This window comes from Zeus faber (assembly GCF_960531495.2).
Source record: "Zeus faber genome assembly, chromosome: 4".
In the NCBI taxonomy this organism is placed as follows: Eukaryota; Metazoa; Chordata; class Actinopteri; order Zeiformes; family Zeidae; genus Zeus; species Zeus faber.
Window position 1 is genome coordinate 32546185 of NC_137191.1, and position 25058 is coordinate 32571242.

General features: G+C 46.7%; 4 protein-coding genes and 1 pseudogene across 5 annotated transcripts in view; 3 read left to right on the plus strand and 2 right to left on the minus strand.

Moving 5' to 3' along the window:
- The window catches only part of LOC307228932 (teneurin-3), a gene marked incomplete at its 5' end in the record, with an annotated part of 375882 nt that overhangs the window by 258948 nt on the left and 91876 nt on the right, over positions 1-25058 (minus strand). The window lies entirely within an intron of this gene.
- On the minus strand, positions 138-7463 carry LOC307228998 (proteasome subunit beta type-7-like; the record flags this gene model as incomplete). Its single annotated transcript, XM_079998871.1, has 7 exons — positions 138-296; positions 1393-1544; positions 1685-1743; positions 2142-2257; positions 4202-4342; positions 5092-5189; positions 7296-7463. 7 exons carry the CDS (start codon positions 7461-7463, stop codon positions 185-187), a joined length of 846 nt encoding a protein of 281 aa, XP_079854997.1. The 3' UTR covers positions 138-184.
- On the plus strand, positions 7810-11125 carry LOC307228935 (proteasome subunit beta type-6-B like protein-like; the record flags this gene model as incomplete). The annotated part of the gene is made up of 6 exons (XM_079998787.1): positions 7810-7854; positions 8230-8300; positions 8804-8935; positions 9536-9665; positions 10031-10175; positions 10813-11125. The coding sequence occupies 6 exons, from the start codon at positions 7810-7812 to the stop codon at positions 10938-10940; spliced, it is 651 nt and encodes a 216-aa protein (XP_079854913.1). The 3' UTR covers positions 10941-11125.
- Positions 11896-15557, plus strand: LOC307228936 (proteasome subunit beta type-9-like; annotated as a pseudogene). The gene is made up of 6 exons: positions 11896-11946; positions 12192-12259; positions 13032-13163; positions 13962-14092; positions 15056-15197; positions 15430-15557. The product of its transcript is annotated as a proteasome subunit beta type-9-like (transcript).
- LOC307228999 (antigen peptide transporter 2-like) lies at positions 16422-24157 on the plus strand (the record flags this gene model as incomplete). The annotated part of the gene is made up of 11 exons (XM_079998872.1): positions 16422-16914; positions 17904-18018; positions 18215-18345; positions 19022-19227; positions 19947-20144; positions 20338-20466; positions 20875-21063; positions 21478-21651; positions 22655-22814; positions 23436-23572; positions 23726-24157. The coding sequence occupies 11 exons, from the start codon at positions 16422-16424 to the stop codon at positions 23915-23917; spliced, it is 2124 nt and encodes a 707-aa protein (XP_079854998.1). The 3' UTR covers positions 23918-24157.

Sequence of the window (25058 nt, forward strand, 5' to 3'; positions counted from 1 at the left end):
TCAAATCCACATTCAACATCTAATAGAAATGTGATTTACATCTTAAAAACATCTTTGCAATGTCTTCAAAAAATGAATGAGGAAAATAATAAAAACAGTGATAATAATAAAAAAGTTCATTTGGATGCTTCCTCTTCTCCTTTTCTCAGCTAAATGTGTTGCTTTCCCCGCAGTGCCGTGCGGCTCAGAGCGTATCCATCCGCTGCACCGTCTCCTCCACAACCTCAAGCTTCAGGGGGACGACTTCCTCCTCCAAAACGCCTGTTGTGCCTGGGTGGTGCTTGTATTTCCTCCGCCTGCCAGAGAGTTAGGGAGAAATAACAGATACTCTGATGACAAACAATTTGCAGAAAGGGTTTTAAAGCATCTTGAGGAGAATTCCCCACAACTCGCTCCACACGACACGTCACGTTTCATCTGAGTTTGTTAAGAGGTGGTCAAGAGGAGGAACCCAACTGCAAGACACAGGGTTTAAGGAGTTTTGAGGGGGGTTTATTGAGAAGACACAGGGAATCCAGAACAGGCAACAGACGGGGGATCAGGACCGGCAGGGACTCGTGACAGGGAAGACAGGGACTCACGACCAGGCAGGGAAACCAGAATCAGGGACCAGGAGCAGAGGAGCCGGCGGAGAAACAGGAACTCACAGTTCAGGGCGCACACACAGGGAAACAGGCAGGGACGTGGAAAGGACGTGCTGCGACATGTGCTGCGATACATGCTGCGACAAGAGAATGAGGAAGGTGGAGACGGGTGGTGAGATCACTGCCTGGGGAAAGGTGTGCAGTGACAGGGAAATGAAATGACACCAGACACAGACAGAGGGAGCTAGAGACAGACAGGGGGAGCTAGAGAGGGCTTGAGAGAGACAGACAGACAGACAGGCAGTCAAGGCAGGCAAGGAGGATGGTGACAGAGTAACTTTGAACAACTCACTGAAATGACCCGATTGGGATGTTTTTCCACGTGACACAGATGGGATATGTATTATGAACGTCTCAACATGAACAAAACACATCAGCTCATGCCACTTCTGTCTAAACGCACAGATCATAGATGGATTCATAGACGTCATCCTGATGTGTGCAGGTGGCAACAGTTCAAGCTGAACTTTATTTGCAGTGGTTCAAAGGTCAAGTGATGGAGGACGAAGGCTCAAGCCAAAGGAGCGTGATTCATACATTTTGGTGTGATCAAAAGAAAACTGAAATAGATTTATTATTTGACTTGGCCAGGACCAAGGTTGATTTTAGGTGTTTTTGTTACGGCTTTAAACAGCAGAATCTGCCATGGGTCACATGGTAAGTAGGTGTGAACAGGCGGCAAAGAATGTTTGCACTTGCTGGAGCCAGTGGCCTCTCTTGGAGTGTGGTTAAAGCCAAGGAGCGTCACCTCTGGTCGCTGTACTCGGATTCCTGGTACGGTCGGATGTACTCCACCCCCTGCGCCGTGATCACACACATGTCAATGTTGTTTCCCGAACCCAAGTCACTCATGATGCCTGCATGGATGGAGTCACGCACCAATAACTGGGCCTCCTCCAGCTGGGAAAACCAAAGAGGAGGGAGGGAGGCGGGTGGACAGACAGACAGACAGACAGACAGTTAGACAGACAGATATTATAAATTATGTTAATTTATAATTATAATGACAGCCTCCAATGGACTTGTGCACCACTCTGTACCTCCATGTCAGGTTTGAATCTGTCCTCCAGAATCCCCAGAGCCGCCAAGTCACCAGAACCTGCACAACACCGTGTTCAGCGTGAAAACAGAAACATGATCTGTCTATCTATCTATCTATCTATTTATCTATTTGTCTATCTATCTATCTGTCTATCTGTCTGTCTGTCTGTCCGTCTGTCTACCTATCTATCATCAAGAGGAAAAGGAGGAAAGTTATCTGTATTCCTGTTTTCCTAGAATAACAAAAAGTGTCTTGAAATGTCTTCTCTCAGAGCATCAAAGCTCTGCTTCCCCTCGAAAAAGTTACTTCCAATTTTTTTGGAATGTTCGACAAAAAAAAAAAGACTTATTTCATCAATGCAAGCTGAAAAATAACTTGCAATAGTCTGTGATGGGGAAACCCATTCCTTTAACCGAAAAATGTGCTAAATTGACTGATGATGCGAAATGACTTACCCATTGCGAGGTAGGGCACCTTGCTCATGCTGCCGTGCGGCCCCACTGTGTACAGGTGGTGTCCAGTGCAGTCCACCCCTCCCAGGATGAGGTGAGCCCCTATCTGGCCTCTGTACCTGACGGTGCAGTACATAAAATTATTTTATTCACACCAACAAGCAGCATCAGGAGCAACACTTCAAATGCTTCCATATACTAGGGTATATGAAGTAGAAAACCAGTAGAAGCCAACTTCCTGGGAAGTATAAGGTCTGGTGCCACCAGTTCACACTCTACACGAGGGTAATGTGGCCCCTGAAAATGAGTGAGACCGCAAGTAAGATGGATGGAAAAGCCAATTAATTCATCCGAAAGTGGTTGGGGCTGCCACGGTGCCTATCTGAAACCGGTCTCTTCGGGAAGAACACACTGCAGTTGCCACTGCAGTCCATAAGTTTGGGCTACATGCAGGAGAAGACCAGACTGGTTCTCGAGCTAAGAGAGTCCACAGACCAGTCGGTAAGGAACGCAAACGCCAAGGTTCCAACCGGCCGTAAGTGGAATGCCCAAACCGAGGTTGACCAAGCTGTCGGGAGTTGACCAAGCTGTCGGGAACACCGGGAGATCGTGGGCAGAGTCCAGACAGGAAGAGCAGGGCTAGGATGGGGAGAGGCGCCACGCTCCTGGTCCAAGGTCAACCGTAAGGAGAGGAAGGAGATGGTGGTGGCAGAGGTGACGAGGATGGAGGAAGATTGCTACAAGATCAAGGCTGTGTCGCAGGGCCGTCAAGGAAGCTGGACAACCTGGGAGGGAGTTGTTAACCGGAACATCAGTTGGTCAAACCTGTAGAAGATTCCACAGGCAAGACTCAGCTTCCTCATTCGCTCAACCTACGACAGGCTTCCCTGTCCTCAGAACCTTCACCAGTGGTTTGGGAACGAAGAATGCTGCTCACTCTGCAATGCCCCCAACGCAAGCGTCTAGCACATCTTATCAGGCTGCAAGATCGCGCTTTCACAGGGGCGCTACAGATGGCGCCACGACCAGGTCCTGAGAAAACTAGCCGAAGTGCTGGAGGTGTGTCGACAGGGTAACAAAGAACCACTGTCAGCAGAGGACCACACCAGCTTTGTCTCAGAAGGAGGGGTAAGGAGAAATACCAGGCCAACAGAAACATCAAGGCCCTTCTCCCCCGACCAGGAGTGGAACATGAGGGTTGACCTCGACAGGCAGCTCCGGTTCCCCACAGAGATCCCCACCACATCTCTCCGACCAGACATAGTTGTGTGGTCAACCAAGGCAAGATCTGTGCACCTCATCGAGCTCACAGTACCACTGGAGGAGGGGATTGAGGCCGCCTTCGAATGTAAGAAGGCCAAGTATTGAGAGCTGGCTGCTGAGTGCCGGGAGGCTGGCTGGAAGGCTACCATCTACCCAGTGGAGGTCGGATGCCGAGGGTTTTTGGGGTTGTCAACCACACGCCTCTTGAGAGATGCAGGAGTGACCGGAGGGAGGCTATAGAGGGCAACAAAGGACCTGGCAGAGGAGGCTAAGAAAGGGGGAAGGATAGGTGTTGGGGAAAGAACACCTAACCCCAGACAACAGCCGCAGGGGAGAACAACTATCAGCTGCAGGGGGTGACAGGGAGACATCCCTGTCACTGCTCCACCAGGAGACGCTCCAGAATTAAAGGAGCGAAACGTTGGTGAATGGTGGTTTCTGGCTGATGACCCTGCAGCTGACCCATGGGCACCGGAGGAGGTGTGACAGGCAGCAATGCCCAGCGAGTGATAACATCTTCCTGTACATTTACAGTGGTTCAATCCAAGTGAGTGGCAAGAATATTTGTTTTGAACAGGTTTTAACCATTAAAAAACACAAATACAAATACAGAGTTTCAATTTCATAATTACTTCATTTCCTACAAATAGTACAGGTTCAAACCCACTGGCACCCACCCATATTTACCAAGAAGCTGGTATCATCTATGCACACACACACACACACACACACACACACACACACACACACACACACACACACACACACACACACACACACACACACACACACACACACACCTGTAGAGCATGTCCTGTAGAATGTTGACGGCCATGAGCACACGGGGCTTCCTGCCGCTGTTCAGGGAGAAGATGGAGAGATTGGAGGAGAGAAGGTCTGTGGTCTTCTGGGTGTCTGCTGCAGTACCTGCTCCACAGCAGCTAGAGACAGACAGACAGACAAACAGACAGACAGAGACAGACAGAGACAGATAGAGACAGACAGAGACAGAGAGAGACAGACAGAGACAGAGAGAGAGAGACAGACAGAGACAGAGAGAGAGAGACAGACAGAGAGAGAGAGAGACAGACAGACAGATAGAGACAGACAGACAGACAGAGAGACAGAGAGACAGAGAGGGGAAGGCAGGGACAACATCTCAGTTCTGTAACCCACAGAGAGAAGTCAGACATGCTCCACAGACAACGTCTCTGATTGGTTCATTTCACATTGACGTTTGAATCAGTGTTTGTTCTGTTCAGTTTGATTGGATGCTCTGGAGTTGCTCCTTTTGACTTGAAGCCTTTTACAGATTGTATGGACTCCTTGACTCTTTGGGGCCAATAACGTCTGTGGAATTAGGATGGAAAGGGAGGAGGGCGCACAAAAGAAAAGAGTGAAGCTCTGGTGGAAGGAAAGAACGAGAAAGGTGTGGGCCTGGAGGAAGAGGAGGAAGATGAGGAAGGGGAGGAAGAGGAGGGAGGGGAGGAAGAGGAGGAAGAGGAGGAAGAGGAGGAAGAGGAGGGAGGGGAGGAAGAGGAGGAAGAGGAGGAAGGGGAGGAAGAGGAGGGAGGGGAGGAAGAGGAGGAAGGGGAGGAAGAGGAGGAAGAGGAGGAAGGGGAGGAAGAGGAGGAAGAGGAGGAAGAAGAGGAAGAGGAGGAGGAGGAGGAAGGTTTCTCTCTGCACTCACTATATATTGGGGGTGATGTGGTGGATCTTGGTGCAGGTCTTGTTGGCGACCACCTCACTGGATGTGGCTCTGGTGTCCGCTCCCAGCACCACGCCGCTCTGGAGCAACACACACCACGGAGCCTCAGCACCAGAGCTCCAACGCAGCTGAGGTGGAAACAAACATCTGCTCCGTCCAAACCCCGCAGCACTTCCTGTCCATGAAATGAATCTCCCGAAACAAACAGTGCGATGGCTTTTCACCCTTTTGTGCCGTGTCCTCCCCGGCTGTCTCAGCAGTGTTCAAATCCTTCCTTTACGGACGTATTCATTAGAAACGGAGCAAACTCCTGCTCTGTGTTCCTGAAAGCAGCAGCATCATCATCCTCAAGATGCTTCATGTTTCAAAACAACAACCAGAACAGTGTTCAGTCCAGTCCCCACCGCTCTTGGGAATCGAACCTTTCGCCGTTTCATGCTCCGTACATGCTTCTATGACTTTTCTTGGGCGGGGATGGATCTGCGTCCGTGTCTTCTCACGCACGTCTGAGAAAAAATGATTTGGGCGAAGAACAAACTGAAGCCAAAAGATAGAATTTGTCCGTTGACGTCACGACGTGGCACAAAACAGGGACGTGACCTCATGCACAGCATCTAGATTGTGAACGGCTGTGACTCCTTTAACGCCACGCCCTAAACTGATGACCCACAACTGAAATTGAGGAGAATATTTACTTTGCCTTCTATGAATGTAGAGCACTTTGGGAGGAAGTTATTATTATTATTATTATTATTATTATTATTATTATTATTATTATTAATAATATTATTAATACTATTATTATTGTTATTATTATTATTGTGATTATTGTTATTATTATTATTATTATTATTATTATTATTATTATTATTATTATTATCAGGGGTCAAGCCCATTCCTATTGTTATTGTTGGGAATTTTCTTCTTACTTTGTGTTTTTCGGGCTAAAAGTATCTGGAACACGACAATCGCAGTACGCACGGACAAGGTCGAGGTGTCGCTGGTGAAATGAGTGGAAAACATTGGTCATTTTACCGGAAGTAGAAGAGTGTTGAGAGGACTTGATTAGTAGGGGGCGGGGCGCTTTGTGACGTCATCATCCTAAGTTGTAGAAGTCCGAGCGTCGTCTCTCGGACTCGTTCCCATGCAGCCACTTGCGACACGTAGACAGACGACTTGAGCCGATGCTGCGTTTAAAGGTAACTTGGAAAACTGTAACTCGTGCTGCGTTTTACAAAACACATGAAAATTCGCTGGGATTTAATTTTTTTTGTTTATCTTCTCTGTGTTTTGAAAAAAGTGTCTAGAACACGACAATCGCTGATCCCACGTTAGGTGTTCTATTGTTTTATCCACATCAATCTACATTCGGGTGGCACGGTGGCGCAGTGCATTGCACTGCTGCCTCACAGCAAGAAGGTCCTGGATTCGATTCCCGCCTGGGGCGCTGCTGGCACCGTGCTCCGGTGGGTTATCCCCCAAATAGGAGCCTTTCTGTGTGGAGTTTGCATGTTCTCCCCGTGCTCACATGGGGTTTCCTCCACCTCACGTCAGTAAGGACCCCCCTCAAAAACATGCACCTATCATCGTCTGACCAGCGATGGACAATTATCACCTGGTCCCCGGGCGCGTCCACGTATGCTCCTGGCTGTGCCCCCGGAGGAAGGACAAGCCAGGATGGGTCAAAAGCAGAGAATCCATTTCACCGGCCACCATCAAAAAAAGCGTGTGTGTGTGTGCAAGCATGTGTTATAGTGTGGTGTGTTGCGTGATAAATAAAGACTGTTTCTTCTTCTTCTTGTAGCAGGAATTAGTGAAAAACCGTTGCAAATTTTCTGGAAGTTGAAGAATTCTGGCATAGTTTGATTACTTAGTGAAGCGAGGCGCTTTGTGACGTCATGAACCATGTTATATAAGTGTGGTTTCCCTCTCTGGGTGCTCATGCATATTGGGAGGGTTGCTCTGTGTGGACCTCATAGTGGTTGCTCCACGAGACGAGCAACCAGGAGACGACAGACTGGGGGGACGATGCAGCGTTCAATGGAAACTCAGAAAATCCTGCTGCGTTTCAGAGAACCCGGAAAACTGTAATACCTACCTAACACGACGAAACCCCACCCTGTGTATCGCTGCCTGCGGCTGTATTTATTATTATTATTACTAGTACTTATACCACTAATACTTACCTTGAACACCACTCCTGCTATGGTGGTGCCTGTCTTTAAAGGTTTGGGTGTCCCCCCCTCAAGCAAATCCTCCAAAACAGCATTTCTGCAGCAAAAGGTGGTTGGGTGGGGGTGGGGGTGGAGGTGGGGGTGGATAGACGATGGAAACATGGAAAGTAAGAAGTGCATGGCAACAACTATATGAATATAACTATAACGACAAATAACAAACATTTCAGCTTCTCTTTGCTCAGCTTTGTACGTGGTTCAGTCTCTTTCCAAAACAAGGATCTGCTTTCACTTTCCATCTCCATTGAGTTGCTGTGTTACTGGACTTCCTGCTTCAACTTTTTGCTTTATTTATTTTTCTTTCACACAAAGTCAGAACCGGAAAGAAACACAGAGAAATCAAACCTGGGCTCTCAGGGTCTCCAGGACGTTGGATTGAGCCATTCTCACCTGAAGCCACCCTGAGCGCTCTCTCTCTCTCTCTCTCTCTCTCTCTCTCTCTCTCTCTCTCGTGTTGCTTTAAAACATGGAGGACTCCTACTCGCACCGGATCAATGGTGTCAGCACGGGGGTGAGTAAACCCATATCGCATAACCCATAAAAGAGGAAAGAAAACACTCTGTACTGTGTGTTCGTGGCAGGTGCTTTGTACATACGCAGTGTTGTATTTTGGGGGGACATTTGTGTCAAACCCACTTAATCACAGGGGTTTTGGGGACAGTTTGGATTTCTGCTCAATCTTCCTGCTTTGACTCCACTTCCCAGCATGCTCAGCGATATTAAAGTGGTTTGAATCTTCCTCTTTTTTTTGGAGCCGGTACGTTTAAAGAAACAGCCGTTCAATGTATTTGCTGGAGGCGCGCGCTCCTTGATATGACGTTGACATTGCTGGTGGCGGGGTCCACCACCATGAGGTGAAAGCTTCCACTGCCCCCTCCTCATGCAGACCACCATCCTGGCAGTGACGTTTGATGGAGGAGTCCTGATTGGTTCAGACTCAAGGGCCTCAATTGGGGGGTGAGAGGTCTATCTGTCCATCTGTCTGTCTGTCTGTCTGTCTATCTATCTATCTATCTATCTGTCTGTCTGTCTGTCTGTCTGTCTATCTATCTATCTATCTATCTATCTATCTATCTATCTATCTATCTGTCTGTCTGTCTGTCTGTCTGTCTATCTGTCTGTCTATCTATCTATCTATCTATCTATCTATCTATCTATCTATCTATCTATCTATCTGTCTGTCTGTCTGTCTGTCTGTCTGTCTGTCTATCTATCTATCTATCTATCTATCTATCTATCTATCTATCTGTCTGTCTATCTGTCTGTCTGTCTGTCTGTCTGTCTGTCTGTCTGTCTGTCTGTCTATCTATCTATCTATCTGTTTATCTCTAAGGCTGTTTATTCATTGGGAAACTCTTTGGCAACAATATTCATCTTCCTTATCTGTTCCTCCTCTCCCTCTCCCCTCTCCCCCCTCTCTCTCTCTCTCTCTCTCTCTCTCTCTCTCTCTCTCCGTCCAGGTCCTTTGTATCATCTAAGACCATCAACAAGCTGATTCAGGTGCATGACAGAATCTTCTGCTGCATGGCTGGTTCACTGGCAGATGCACAGGCTGTCCTCAAAGCTGCCAAGTTCCACCTGTCCTTCCACAGGTGCATAAGCAATGCACACACACACACACACACACACACACACACACACACACACACACACACACACACACACACACACACACACACACACACACACAGTATACACCCATGCCTCCCCAAAACAAGCATGTACAGGTAAAATCATTTGGGTGCATGTGCATGGGTATAAATGCTCCCACTGTAAATCTGCATGCATGTCCACCTGACACACACACACACACACACACACACACACACACAAGCATGTGCACGCAGACACACACTTGCATGCTCATTCATATGTAACAGTAATTATTTTCCTGTGCGGTACATTGACATTTTCAAGTGGCGGTCGCTGTAATCCAAGGCGACTCACAACAACTACACTTGTCAGTGGAGGTGGAGCTGACATTGCAGTCATCAGCCTTTAACAGGAAGAAGTAACAGCAGCAGAGTTTGTTTCGCTCACACGTGTATTATATTTTCTTCCTGTCTTTCTACGTCTCTTCTCCTCTCATTTACATACATGTTGTTCCTCCCCCTCCACTCTCCCTCTTCCTGGGCCCATCTTACCTTCCCTCTCATCTTCCCTTTATCTTCCCTCCGTACCCAAACCCGTAGCGTCCAGATGGAGAGCCCGCCGCTGGTGATGGCCGCCGCCTCCGTGCTGAAGGAGCTGTGCTACGGAAACAAGGAGGAGCTCCAGGCCGGCTTCATCACAGCCGGCTGGGACAGGAAGAAAGGAGCACAGGTGAGGGGCCCCACCCCCCGGGGCCCAAACTCCTCCCCTTCGGCCCAGAGCCTTGTGTTAAGCCGGGCTCAGATTTGCCGTGATTTGGCTTCTTGTCTGAACCCTTCTTCAATGTGAGCGGGTCAGAGGCGTGATGTGAGCCTTCCCAGAGGTTCCCAAATATTCAAGCGTGTGGTTTATTTACCCTTTCACAGCTCAGATCTCATGTCACTCAGCCCCATCTCAAATCGTTGCCAAATCGGCCTCGGAAAATCACGTCGCGTTGCCCTGTAGCTTCATTGAGACCACATCACAATGTGCCCATGTCTGGATTTCATCCAGTTCAATGAACCAGGGCCAGTCTGCTCTGTGTGCTCCCCATGCAGGTGTACGTTGTGTCTCTGGGAGGCATGCTGATTCCTCAGCCCTTCACCATCGGCGGATCTGGCAGCACCTACATCTACGGCTATGTGGACGCCAAATACAAAGCTGGCATGACCAAAGAGGAGTGCCTCCAGTTTGCCACCAACGGTACGGTCCTATTCATGGTCTTTTAAGGGCCCCGTTCTCACGACACAAGGGGCCAAAAGCACGATTGACATGGTTCATACATGAGGTTGGGAGCGGCGCTTGAGCACTTGAGAGGAATTTCCTCCCGTTCCCGGAGGAAGGTTTCTGTGAACGCTGCCTTGGCCCCAATTACACCAACAGTGTTGCCCCCGGGCAACACTGTTGGTTGGGGTTGGTTCATGCCGCCATTTTATTTAGCAGAACAAGGTGCACTCACTCAGTGGAAGTAAAGGTGAGGATAGAAATCTGTTGCTCACATTAAAATGTACAGGTCACATGGTCACAGCAGTAATACTTTGAGGTGAATTCAGTTCATTTCTATGCAATCGTCACAATCTCATTTCAACAAAACAGATTCAACCCAAAGTCGATTCACGATTCATGAATTAGGAATAATCTATTGGACAGTGGACGAGTCATTGACACACATCCTGTGACAACTTGACCAAATTCCTCTTCTGTTCTTCCTGCCACTGGCGTCTTGCTCCTCTCTGCCGTTCACTTGTTCCTATCCACCATGATTCCTCCTCCTTCTTTCTAACTCTCCTTCTTCTCTCTCCCTCTCTCTCGCCCTCTTCCTCCTCACCCCTGCCCTCAGCTCTCTCCCTGGCCATGGGGAGGGACAACGTGAGTGGCGGCGTGGCTCACCTGGTGGTCATCACGGAGACGGCGGTGGAGCATGTGGTCGTCCCCGGCAACAAGCTCCCAAAGTTCCACGACGAGTGATCGAGTCCAAATGAAGCCTGTGACAACGGGGACAACCAGAGCCCCAGAGCCGCTGCTCCAGAGCAGATTTTAGTCCTGGTAGAAATTGCGGAATACGAGCTTTTCTCCAATAAAGAAGATATTTATCCTGTGTTGTGCACTGGTGTTGTAGTGTGAAAGGTGGATTTAAATAAAGTTAAATTACCCTCTGTTGCCCAGTGATAGTCTGGGTGTGTATTTCCGTGTATTTCCAATTAATTCACACAGCAGCTGCATATCCATTGTCAGATGACATCACATATTATGAGCTTATTACTTCATCCAGTTGATCAAAAAAAGTGTTTGTGTGCTGCAAGGGAATGAATTATCAATGACAATAAACTGTCTGTTCTAGAAGCCTGAGCCCTGCTGTCGTTGTCTTACCTTCCCATGTGTGTGTAACGTGTGGAAATGAAACATGACATGTTGTTTTGTTTTTTTTATCGTTGCCCCAATTTACATTCAAACGTGACCAGGATGATGCAATATTTAATCATTTATATAAAAAAAGATGATAAGAATATTAATAAAAATAGAGTGTGCACACTTTATTTTATTATGATAATCTGCAATGTGGTTGAACCTGAACCTTGCTGGCAGAAAGTGCTCATATAAACAGTAAACATCGCCTCATTAGTGAGGTAATAATAAATAGTTAATCGTTTTTGTGAGAAGGGGCTGGATTTCTATATCTCTTAAAGCTCGATGCCTTTTATTTTTCTTAAAGTGTTCGAGCACAAGGAACAGAGTCACTGTCACTTTGGGTTTGAGCAGAGAAGACAAGCCTCCCTCCTGGAGTCCAGCGCTTTAAAGGTGACAATAAAGACACAAGGTTTGGAAAGAAGTGACGGTGCTTTTCTTGTTGGTGTTGAAACAACAGCAGCTTCAACTCTGAGGTGGAACTTCCCTGAATGAACGTTTGCAGTCTGCCATCACCATGTTAGAGGAACCGGAGCCGGAATGGATGAGCGAAGAAGTAAAAACTGGAGTAAGAACATTTAATGCCTGTTTCATTTCCTGGACAAACATCTGTCTGACGTGAGGATAAAGCTTTTGTTTTATTATTATTATTATTATTATTACTTTTATTTTTTATGATGATGCATGTCGCGGTAGACTCGCATGTATTTCAACTCCTCTTCATGAATTAAACCTTTACGAATCACATGGGATATAAAACACCAACGCTTACACCTGACTTTATTCCTTGTAATCTTTGTTTTCTTCTTGTAGACGACCATCATTGCCATAGAGTTCGATGGGGGAGTTGTGCTGGGCTCGGATTCTAGAGTGTCCGCGGGGTAAGTGCGTGCGTGCGAGTGTTTATGTGCGTGTGCGTGCGTGTTTATGTGTGTGAGTGGTAATATAGGAACGTGTGTGTGTGCTTGTGTTTGGTAGAATAGTAGTGTCTGTGCGTGTGTGTGTATGTGCTTTTGTGTGTGTGTGTATGTGTGTCGTAATAGAGGAATGTGTGTGTGTGTGTGTGTGTGTGTGTGTGTGTGTGTGTGTGTGTGTATGTGTGTGTGTGCGTGTGTGTGTGTGTGTGTGTGTGTGTGTGTGTGTGTGTGTGTGTGTGGAGCTGATTTCAATGACGTCAATATCAATGTGAAATCAACAAAATATGATTTCTCTCTTTTTTTTTAAAATAACACAATATGGACAATTTCACAACATTTTGGGGACGACTATCATCGCTCCCATGAGATCTTTCCACAAATATTGCACATATTTACCAAACACTCACTGGTGATGTGGATATGATGTTATTATGAACATTGATCAGAACATAAGAAAACTGAAGCAGCGTTACTTCACTGGAAAACTCCTTAAAGGCAATATTTTACTTTCTCCTGAAACCACGACAACAACAATCTCAGAGGAAATCTAGTCTCATATCACAATACCATGTGAAAGCAACGCACCTCTCAGCCCTGTGTGTGTGTGTGTGTGTGTGTGTGTGTGTGTGTGTGTGTGTGTGTGTGTGTGTGTGTGTGTGTGTGTGTGTGTGTGTGTGTGTGTGTGTGTGTGTGTGTGTGTGTGTGTTCCTCTCTACCTCCCATCGGCTCCACCCAGAGCCTCGGTGGTGAACAGGGTGATGAACAAGCTGTCCCCTCTCCACGACAACATTTACTGCGCCCTGTCCAGCTCTGCTGCCGACGCCCAGACCGTCGCCGAGATCGTCAACTACCAGCTCCATGTCCACAGGTACACCGTCCACACCGCCCACACCGTCCACACCGTCCACACCGTCCACACCGCCCACACCGTCCACACCGTCCACACCGTGGGAAGTGTTCCGCTCCACCGCCCCACTCGGATCTCAGAATCCCAATCCCCATCCATTTTAACGGCCAGGTACATTTACATATACGAGCTGCACTGCAGTGGAGACCATAAGCATTGAAAAATAAAACAGCTGGATGGTCCGAAAAAATAAAGAATAAAAATAATAATCAAATATAAGAGATAAAATAAGTAATAATTAAAAAGTGAGGTAAAAATCTAATTTAAATTTAATTGTCAAATATATACAAATAAAATTTTAAAAGTGAAGTAAAAATTAAATATAATTGTCAAATATATGATGATAATATGATGATACCCTGATAATAATACCAGAAATAACACAAGCCAGAAGAAATGGCAAGTCCTGAGAGAGGAAACAAACTGGGCTGACGGGGAATCTCTAGTGTCTCTCTCTCTCTCTCTCTCTCCAAGGAGGTAAACTGTACAAAGGAGGAAGTCTGGGCTCCAAAGGGAGCCGTCCTTATAGTGAACAGCTGTCTCAAACCTGGTGAAGACATCAACAGATCCCTGCGTACCTAGTTGTCTCTGAAGAGAGATGTCTGTCCTCTTACTGACCTGTGATTTGCTGTGGTTTGTCTTTATTTTTGTTGTTTTTTGGTTCCTTCGTCATCAAGTTGCTGATGTTGTGACACGACTTACTGAAAATAAAGGAACCTTAAAAGTCAAAGTCTCTCCCTCCCTCTCTCTCTGTTTTAGCATTGAGATGGGTGAGGACCCCCAGGTGCGTTCGGCGGCCACGCTGGTGAAGAACATCTCCTACGAGTACAAGGAGGATCTGTCGGCGCATCTGATCGTGGCCGGCTGGGACAGGAGAGGCGGGGGGGCAGGTCAGTCCTCAACACCTTCTCAGCTCGTTGCTGTTCCCTCGGGGATACGTGAAACAGGGCATCGTTTGGACACTGCTTTTGGCTTCCTTGTTTCAGGGGCCTTGAGGTTTTTCAAGGACTTACTTTGCAGGGGCGCCCGCCGTTGACAGTGACTCCTGTAGTCGGTGTTGGTGCAGCAGCGTTTTGGGACGTGCACGTCAACAAGCAAATAAAAACAGAAAACAGCAACAAGGAGCTGCACACCGCCCGCTTTTACCGGGACTAAAACCAGCGACCGTCCTGCTGCCATTTTGATTGATGATTTCTGTCTGTCTGTCTGTCTGTCTGTTTGTCTGGCTGTCTACATGTCTGTCTGTCTGTCTGTCTGTCTGCATGCCTGCCTTTTTCTGCCTGCCTGTCTGTCTGTCCACATGTTTATTTGCATGTCTGTCTGTCTGTCTGTCTGTCTGTCTACATGTCTGTCTGTCCATTTGAATGTCTATACATCCGTCTGTCTGCATCTCTGGTTGTCTGTCTGTCCGCATGTCTGGCTGTCTGTCCGTCTGAATGTCTGTCTTTCTGCATGTCTGTGTATCTGCATATCTGTCGGTCTGTCTGTCGGCATATCTGTCTATCTGCATGTCTGTCTGTCTGCATGTCTGTTTGCATGTCTGTCTGTCTGCATGTCTGTATGTCTATTTGCGTGTCTGTCTGTCTGCATGTCTGTCTGTCCGTTCGTCTTCATGTCTATTCGTCTGTCTGTCTGCATGTCTGTCTATCTGTCTGTCTGCATGTCTCTGTCTGCATGTCTGTGTCTGCCTGTCGGTCCATCTGTCTGCGTGTCTGCATGTCTGTGTGTCTGCATGTTTATCCATCCATCTGTCTGTCTGTCTGTCTCTCTGTCTGTCTGTCTGTCTGCATGTCTGTCTCTCTGTCTGTCTGCATGTCTGTCTGTCTGTCTCTCCCCTCTTGGCCCCCTGTCAGGTGTTTGCCACCCTGAGTGGCCTGCTGACACGGCAGCCCTTTGCGGTGGGCGGCTCCGGCAGCTTCTACGTCTACGGCTTTGTGGACGCAGAGTTCCGTAAAGGAATGAGCAGAGAGGCGTGTCAGCGCTTCGTCCTCAACAGTAAGAGACACGGACACACAACACAGGAAGGACGCCCGCGCACCGCCGCAGGCTTCCTTTGGGAGTTGGTGCTTCACAGCCATTTGAGAGTTTTCATTTCCTTCCCGTTGTGTTTCACTGCGACAGGATCATGTTGAGCTGTCGTGCGTGTTGTGTTTTATAGGAACGATGGCGTTGATCTCCTTCTCTTCTGTAAGAACCTTCACTGACCTTCCTCTTTCGCTCTCTTTAGCACTGTCTCTTGCAATGAGCCGTGATGGATCCAGTGGAGGCGTGGCCTACATCGTAACCATCGATAAAGACGGCGCAGAGGAGAAAGTCATTCTGGGAAATGACTTGCCTTCCTTTTATGATGAATGAGATTGTTTTGAAGACTTTTCTAAAGCACTGCAGCATAAAACTAATTCTGTATGTGTTTCTAGTTATGGTGCAGTCTCTCTTAGCAGCAGGTAAGACAAATAATGTCTCAAATAATGAGGGAAAAACACTGCTGGTCTGGATCCATATATTTGTTATGGGTGAGCTCAATTTGGATCAAAATGATTGTCAATTCATTATTTTATGTCATTATTCTGCCGTTTGCCAAATATTCTGAAGTACGACATATAAACTCAGTGTGATTATATAGAACAAGAAAAATATTTAATGACCAACAGATTTACAGAGTTAGTTTTGACAGGTGCAGTTAATATGTCTATTAGCAGTCTCTGCTTAAATTGCCATCATTCAAATATGTTTTAATCACAATGACCATATATGGTTGATGGCTGTTTGAGTTTTAGGAGAAAATAAATAAAAAAATAAAATAAATGCAACTTGTTTCACTGTCTCAATTTGCTTCATTGCATATTAAAATCTTCAAGGACATTATAACAGCTGACTACTTGTATTGACGACTACAGCCTCAGTATTAATCATGATGATGTCATAATATACATAATATTGATTAATTACTTTACGGGCAAACTAATATGACGCACAATAAATGAATCCTTTGCCAATTTCTAAAAGTAGACATATGTCATCTTTATTATGATTATGGTCTGTGTGTGAACGGTGGACACGTCCTGCGGGCCTCACATCTTTTAACTTGCTCGTTTCGGGGAAACTCGGGATGGCTGAGGATGAAACTGAAAGTAAAACGCCTTCATACGAAGAGGAGAAGAACCCGGCGACCGGATCATCCGTCCCTTCGGAGAAATGTCCACATCCACAACATCATTCATGTGTAAAACAGCTGCTTCGGCCGCGGCGCTCTGCGTGGACGTGTCCCTGTTCCACGCTCTGGGGTCCGGGGAGCAGCCGCGCGGCGTGGCGCTCCTCTGGCTCGGTGCGTGTCTCCGGTGCGCGTCGCTGCTCTCCGTCGCTCGGCTGGCGTGGGATCGTCCCCGGCCGGCGCTGCTGCGCTTCCTGGCGGCTCACGCCCTCCTCGTCCCGGTGTATGAGACCGGGCACCGGCTGCTGCGCGGCGGCGGTGACGAGCCGGGAAACGGGCGCTTGGTGTGCGGGGGCTGGCGCGCTTGGCTGACCGGCGGCGCAGCGTGTGCGGCCGCGGCGCTGTTCTGGGAGCTGACGCTCCCGGGACGAGAGGACGGAGCCACCGGGGAGGAGAGGAACCAGAAGGCGAGGGTGCTGTTTGTCAGGGTCCTCCGCTTGTACAAGCCCGACTTCTTGTACCTACTCGGGGCCTTCGTCTTCCTCTCGCTCTCCGTGCTGTGTAAGTATGTGGACGCGCTTTGTTAAAGTTGTCATCCGCGATATTATTTTGTGAAAAAAAAAACATGTTTGATACTTTATTTTGCTGGAACTTTATAAGGAACAGTCATTCAGTGCGTTTGCATTGTGTATGTGCTTCTCTACTCGCTTTTTTCATAGTTGGTGGTGGGGTCCACCTTCCCCGTCAGTACAGGTACTCCTCTCTTAACGACCTACCTGGTTAACGTACATTCTTATGACCAGCTCCATGACCTCTCGGTATTGTACAATACCAAGTATCTCATCACCCTTTATATACTCTACTATATATACTATATATACTATATACACTATATACACTATATACACTATATATGCTATATATACTATATATACTATATATACTATATATACTGTATACACTGTATACACTATATACGCTATATATGCTATATATACTATATATACTATATATACTATATACACTATATACACTATATACACTATATATGCTATATATACTATATATACTATATATACTATATATACTATATAGATATCCTCTCATCTCCGTTCTCAGTCTCATTCCCGCAGTCTGTTAATATTCACTACACAAGCGTTCGCAATCACCAGGCCCCCTTACCATGAAATAACACGATAATGACACTATACTATATACACTATACATACTATATACACTATACATACTATATACACTATACATACTATATACACTATACATACTATATACACTATACATACTATATACACTACTATGAAATAACCTCCCTTACTCGCTTATCGACCAATTCTCTTAACGACCTGGTCTTAGGAACTGAACTTGGTGGTTAAGTGAGGAGTACCTGTACGTGTTTATTTTATTCTGTATATTTTGTTTTTATGTTAAGATGTTTTTACATGAACATTGACAAAGAAGAACATTAACATTTTGACAACACAATAATGATGATGACGATGACATTGAGGATGGGTCTGTGTGACTGTGTCCAGGCGAGATGTCCATCCCCATCTACACGGGCAAGGTCATCGACATCCTGGGCAGCGAGTACCAGTCCAATGAATTCCTCTCAGCGATACTCTTCATGGGCCTCTACTCGCTGGGAAGGTACGGAAATGAAATGTTCACGTCTTTATCCTTTAATTCTTTCACCTTTCACACTCCTTGCATTTTATTTATGAGAATATATTTATACATTTGGGCATATGTCCATTTGTCAATGTATGCCTGTATCCACGTGTGTGTGTGTGTGTGTGTGTGTGTGTGTGTGTGTGTGTGTGTGTGTGTGTGTGTGTGTGTGCAGCTCCTTCTGTGCAGGCTGCAGAGGGGGTCTCTTCCTCTGTGCAATCAGCAGCTTCACGTGCAGAATTAAGGTCAAGCTTTTTGGGGCTCTGGTCAATCAGGAGATTGCTTTCTTTGAGGCCATTAAAACAGGTGCGTCTCCCCCGAAACACGCTGGAAGGTACGGTATCGTTGAAACTTGCGGCTTGCAACGCAAAGACTGTTCATCCAGAAAATGTCTTCATGTGGAGCCTCATGATAGGGTGGAACGTAACGAAACAGAGGGGCATGAAATACAATTAAGATGACTCAACAAAGTCCAGTGCCCAACTGGTCATTCATTTTCCACACTGGCTGTTCATTTCACTCAATGAAGTGATATTTCAAATAAATATTCATGATTTTATGGATATGATTGAGTACATAGAATTTGCGTTTTGCATGTCCAAAACCATACCATGCATCAAATTGTGTGCAAAAAGTACCACTACGACTACATCCAGCGAAACACCATAGTACTGTTTGGAAACACTGCCCACTGCGCTGGCGACCGTATCCCCCAATGAACTGCGAGGGCAAGACGTCAGTGAAAGTTTCTATGCAGCGTCGTCATCAACCCTCCACGTGCGGAAAAGTAGGTGGAGGATGGTTGGAACAGGTAATACGCCACAGCCCTATAATAACACTCTATTATCTAGGCTGTTATTACATTATAGGCTGTTATGGTGTGGAGCTTCATAGAGCTCTGATAGAATGGAGTAGTAGCCGTCCTGCTGCATCAGGCAGAGCAGTATCTACTCTGTTGCGTAACAGCGGCTCCTCCGTGCAGGTGAGCTCACGTGCAGGCTGTCCAGAGACACCACCCTGATGAGCCGCACGGTGGCTTTGAACGTCAACGTCCTGCTCAGGACGCTGATTAAGACGCTGGGCATGATCTCCCTGATGACCAGCCTCTCCTGGAAGCTCACCCTCCTGGTGCTGATGGAGACGCCCGTCACAGGCTTGATACAGAAGCTCTACGACACACACTACCAGGTATTTGTAAAACCAACGTTTACTTGTTTTCCCCGATGTAGTTGAAAGGACACGTTGAGCTACTGAAGTGTGTTATTTTTACATCATTTAGCAGATGCTTTTGTCCAAAGCGACCAACAATTATTCATACGCTGATGGACGCAGACATCAGGAGCAGTTAGGGGTTAAGTGTCTTGCTCAAGGACACTACAGCAGGCAAGCAGGAAGAAGGACCTGCTCCTCCTCCTGAGCTACTGCCCCCTACGTGTGGTGGTTATAGTGGACATTCTCGTAAAATGTCAAATCCATAAGATGGCTTGGCCTTGTCGTGGGTTACTCCCAGAATTCCATCCAAAAACACTTTTATTTTCTACCATCTGAGTTCATCCTCGTCTTGGCTTTTTTCCGTGGGGAGATGTTTGAAAGGGAGGGTGCCGCTCTTCTTCATGAATGTCCATCCAGATCCACAGTTTCTGAGCACAAACTACACTGCTTCATCAAATGGATCAGAGCCTTCACCACATCAGTGCTTTCTGGAGCGGAAAGGTGGACCCCGCCACCAACAGTGGAACAGCATGTAGAGGAGCACATGCATAACGCAAAATACATTGACCGACTGTTTTGTTAAAATAGTCAACTAAAAAAGGATAAAATTAGGGATTTTTTAACTAAATAAATTCACACGTTACTGCTATAAAAAAAAAGATGAACTTAAGTATCAATCACTCAACTACTTCCAGAGACTGTCCACGGCCGTGCATGACTCCATGGCGCGGGCCAACGACGCTGCCAATGAGACGGTGTCCGGCATCAGGGTGGTACGGAGCTTCAACACGGGGCGCGGCGAAGCCCGTCGCTATGCCGACCGGCTGATGGACACGCACAGCCTGAAGGCCAAGCGCGACACCGTCAGAGCCGTCTACCTGCTCGCACGGAGGGTGAGAACTTTGCTGCTGTTTAGTTTTGTTTTTCCATGATGAGGAGATTGTATTACTGTCTTTACTGTGACCGAGATGAGTTGTTGTTTGTTTTTGTTCATCTGTGTGTGTGTGTGTGTGTGTGTGTGTGTGTGTGTGTGTGTGTGTGTGTGTGTGTGTGTGTGTGTGTGTGTGTGTGTGTGTGTGTGTGTAGCTGTCTGAGCTGTGTATGCAGGTGGCTGTGCTACACTATGGCCGGTTGTTCATCCAAAGGGGTCAGATGACCACTGGAAGCTTGTTGTCCTTCATACTCTACCAGACCAACCTGGGGGACAACATCAGGGTTAGCTAGCTGCTGTATATATGGAACACATACAGTATATACAGTATATATATATATATATATATATATATATATATACACAGTATATATATGTTAAACCAGTGATTCTTAACAGGTGTCCTTCAAGAGCTCCCAGGGGATCTCCAGCAGAATGATTAATAGTTCAACATCACCAGACTAGAGTAGAGACATTAAATCATATATAAAAATAAAAATCTTCTCAGATTGAGGCCCCAGAGACTAAATCTTATCAAATGGGGTCCGTGGCCTAATAGGTGTCATAATGAGTGTCCTTCAAATGAAAAAGGTTGGGAATCATTGGTTTGAACATTGTTGAAGGTTCTTATCATTATTATTATCACTATTGATGTTCACAGTTGATCAAGCGGCCTCTGACTTCCTCTCCAGACACTGATCTACATCTTTGGTGACATGCTGAACTCGGTGGGCGCTGCAGGGAAGGTGTTTGAGTACCTGGACCGAGAGCCCCGGCTGGGCCCCCGGGGCACCCTGTCCCCCGCCGGCCTGGCGGGACGTGTGCTGTTCCGGGGCCTCACCTTCTCCTACCCCTCGCATCCCGACAGAGCGGTGCTGCAGGTGGGTCTCCGGCGGAGCATCCGTGTACGTGTCAGCTCTGACTTGTGTAGGAACACAGAACAAAGGAGAGTGGAAGGTTTAGAGACTGGGGAGCCATGACTCGGGACGGGGAAAAGAGTCTTCAGGGCGTCGGGAGCTCAGCCGCGCCTTGGGATCGCCTGGTGGTTCCTAAGGGAAGGGAAAAAAGGAGAGAGGGAGCGAGAGATGGAGACTGGGGAGGTGGCGTGTGGCGAAAGCTAAGACGCCTGAATGACGGCAGGACCTGACGGGTATATGTATGTAAAGTTGGGAGCAGGTGGGGTTTCAACCCCGTTAAAATCAAACAGCCACCTTTGCTTTGTACCTTAGAATCAGAAACCTAAGATCATAAAGGCTCTCACATTCCGTGGCAAAATGAACGTTTCCTTGTGTCAGGACTTGAGTTTGGAGCTGAGGCCAGGGAAGATGACGGCCCTGGTGGGACCGTCCGGAGAGGGAAAGAGCACCTGCGCCCGCCTGCTGGAGAGGTTCTACGAGCCGCAGTGCGGGGAGATCCTGCTGGACGGACAGCCGCTGAAATCCTACGAGCACCGCTTTCTCCACAGGAAGGTTGGGACCCGAGCTAAAGAAGGAGGTTTCTGCCGCGCTTGAAGTCAAATGAAGTGAATGTGGTGTAAAATCTTATGGGTTCAACCCTCGCATTAGTGTTGAACCCCGTTACTGTTTTCCAAAGAGGATTTTGAGGTCACGTGTTTGACCTGCTGTTTATCTACGCCTTTGTTCATCAAAGCGTGCGTCGCAGGGAAGTGAAGCACAACGACCAAACCCAAACTTCACATGTATCAAGATACGCTGCGGCTTTAACTCCCACGGCGAGACGTCAGAGAGGGATTACGGTTCATGAGGTTTGTTAAAAACATGGATGCGCCAAAACCTCCCTACTCCAATTGGAAATGATGTCACCGCCGTTACAAAAAGGTGAATCTCGTCGTAGGTTTTAAGCCCCGCCCCGTTTCCGTGTTGAGCGTGGCAGGGATATGGCAGCAAAGGGAAACTCCTTGGCCAGTGACCAGATGGAGCTGACAGATGAGGATTCTAATAAGTGTATTTCTGTGGCCGTTCTACACAGCGTTGAACGTTGGAAACCTTCGTCTGAGAACGTTGGTGTCCGGACAGGATGTTGTTGCTCGTCTTTCCGCTGGCAACGGGGAAAAGTCAAAGTTATCGGTGCCGGCCCGGTTGGTGTTCGCTATGAGCGAAGGAGTAATCTGGGATGCCAGCGCTCCTTCCTAAAAGGGTTGTTCGTCCCTGGTCATCAGGTCACGTTCCAATCAGCATGTTATTGTTCTGCTTTCGCTCGTCGGGTTGTTTCCAGTTTGGACTCGTTCCATGTAATGGCTGCTAACAGAGCCCCGCCCCCAGCGATATGATTGGTGGAAACATACGGGAAGGGAAATAAAGTGAAACGCCCCCTTTACACACATTTTAGCGTCGCTTTCATCAAAAGCTTGAATGAAGCGTCGACCGTGGAAGATGTGTAACGGCACAGTGGAACAGAGTGGAACAAACTTCCCCGACACTGATTGATTGATGCTGCTTGCTGCTTTGACAGATAGCCCTGGTGAGCCAGGAGCCCGTCCTGTTCTCTGGCTCTGTCAGAGACAACATAGCCTACGGCCTCGCTGAATGCTCTTTGGAGGATATCCAGGAAGCGGCACGCCGAGCCAACGCCCACGACTTCATCATCCAATTGGAGAGCGGCTACGACACAGGTAGACAATATGACTGCACCTTTAAACACACTGTATGTAGTCTACTTAACTGTCCTTTGTCTTACTGAATGGACATCATCACCTTTAGCGCAATTAATAGAGGTGAATACATCAAGGATGGATTGTGTGTGTACGCCACGTTACGTTGTTAAATAGTACTTTAAACTTCTGTTACCTGGGTCATTTAGTATCAAGTACTTTAAATACTTTTACTTGAGCAAAATGTTTAACACAGGTTTTTGAGTATTTTTTCCTTTGAGTCTTTATACTCCTATTTGAGTGTAAGATATGAATACTTTTTTCACCACTGAGAAATTGGGGGCACATATAAAAAATAAAAATAAACATATACAAAATTTTCGGGGTGGGGGGGTTTATTTGAGTTTCTCAAGCTTTTAGAGATGGAGAAGGTCAAACCACTACTTACCTCTGGAATGATTTGGTCTGATATTGAGGTTGAAACTATATTGTAATTGCTCTTTAACATTGGATTTTGAATACATAATGAGGTATTAGCAATATTATATACTATTATTTATACTTTAAGATGAATATTGTCCAGGCCTAGAGTGCGTCCAGCCTCTGTGTGTGACTTATGGTTCTGTATCATCCATCCTTCAGAGGTGGGGGAGGGTGGAGGTCAGCTGGCCAACAGTGAGAAGCAGCGGATAGCCATAGCCAGAGCCCTGGTCAGAAAACCTAAAGTCCTCATTCTGGACGAGATCACCAGCTCACTGGACACCGACAGCGAGAACAAGGTACAAACATTGGTCCACTGTAGTCCATGGTTGACCATGGTGGTCCCGGGTTGACCATGATGGTCCAGGGTTGACCATGGTGGTCCAGGGTGGTCCGGGGTAGTTGCTAGGCTTGCGCGATCATGGTAAATAAGTGTTCTCTCTTTGGTGCAGGTCCAGCAGGCCCTGACCACCGATCCCGACCAGACACTGCTGGTCATCGCTCATCGGCTGAAGACCGTGGAGAGGGCGGATCACATCGTTGTGATTGGAGGGGGGAAGGTTCAGGAACAAGGGACTGACGCCGAGCTGATGGAACTGAAAGGGACTTACTACAAACTGAGGGAGAAGCTCTTCGCCGAGTGAAGCGCACAGCGATGATCTGTCATCGTGGTGGAGTCATGCCGTGCATTCCACACCGACTCTGCGGCTGCAGTGTCCTGTAAATACTGAACATTGTTTGCTCAGTCTTATAGTTTGTAGAACTCGTTTTTCTTTTTTTGAGACAACAAGGAAATATTATGATAAGCACCTGCTGCAGGATCCAAAATCATGAATAGCAAGTTTCAGCTTATGGATTTTCTAATTTAAACGGAGACTAACGAAGTTTCAGAACCTGATGTTGTTATGGAAACATGTATTTTTTATGTTATATATGTTTTATATATATATATATATATATTTGCTTAAAGATGCATACGTTTGGAGTGCACAAATGAAGGACTGAAAGGTAGACAGATGGACAGACGGACAGACGGACAGGCAATGTATTTAAGGCGAAAAGTAAATCCTAAATTCTAACGGGCGCCAGTGTGAGGAAGCCAACAGTTGAGTGATATGCAATCGTATTAATTCTAAATTGTAATCAAATAAAGACAATAAAGCCTCCATTCCCCTTCCTTCTGACAATCAGGAGCAAAGTCCATCTTGTGGGTCTTCGCAAGATTAGGATATTGTGTTGTTCATGAACAGAATCTGTTGCTCTCCACACACTAGGAACGAAACTGTTAAATGTGTGGTGATATGTTGTCAGTCTGGGGTCTCTCACATTTTCAACATCTGTTAAGATTTGTCGAAGTCTTGTCGTGTGGGCCTGGCTCTACTCAATTAGTAAAATGTTTTTTTATTGTTCTACATGTACAGTAGACCCATAGCACAGAAAAAAAACACTAAATAAAAGGTAAATATATAAGGTACACGCGGCTCCTAAACCCTAAAATGGACCCTACAAGGAATTCGTAACATTGCTGCAACTAAAACATCCGGCAAAGGCAGTACAGTAGGTGTTCATTTCCACATTGATCTCCTTTATGGAGGAGTTCCATATATGTCATTTTTGGAAGTTATGTTCATGGTAGTAACTGGTTACATCCTAAAGTAAAACAAGTAATAGTTGACTGTTTTTAAAATTATTTTTATTCTTCATTTCGTTCTATTTATTAAAAAAGGTTTGTGAAGGACTATATCTATGTACTTTGAATACGTTTTAGTACTATTCATATTGAAT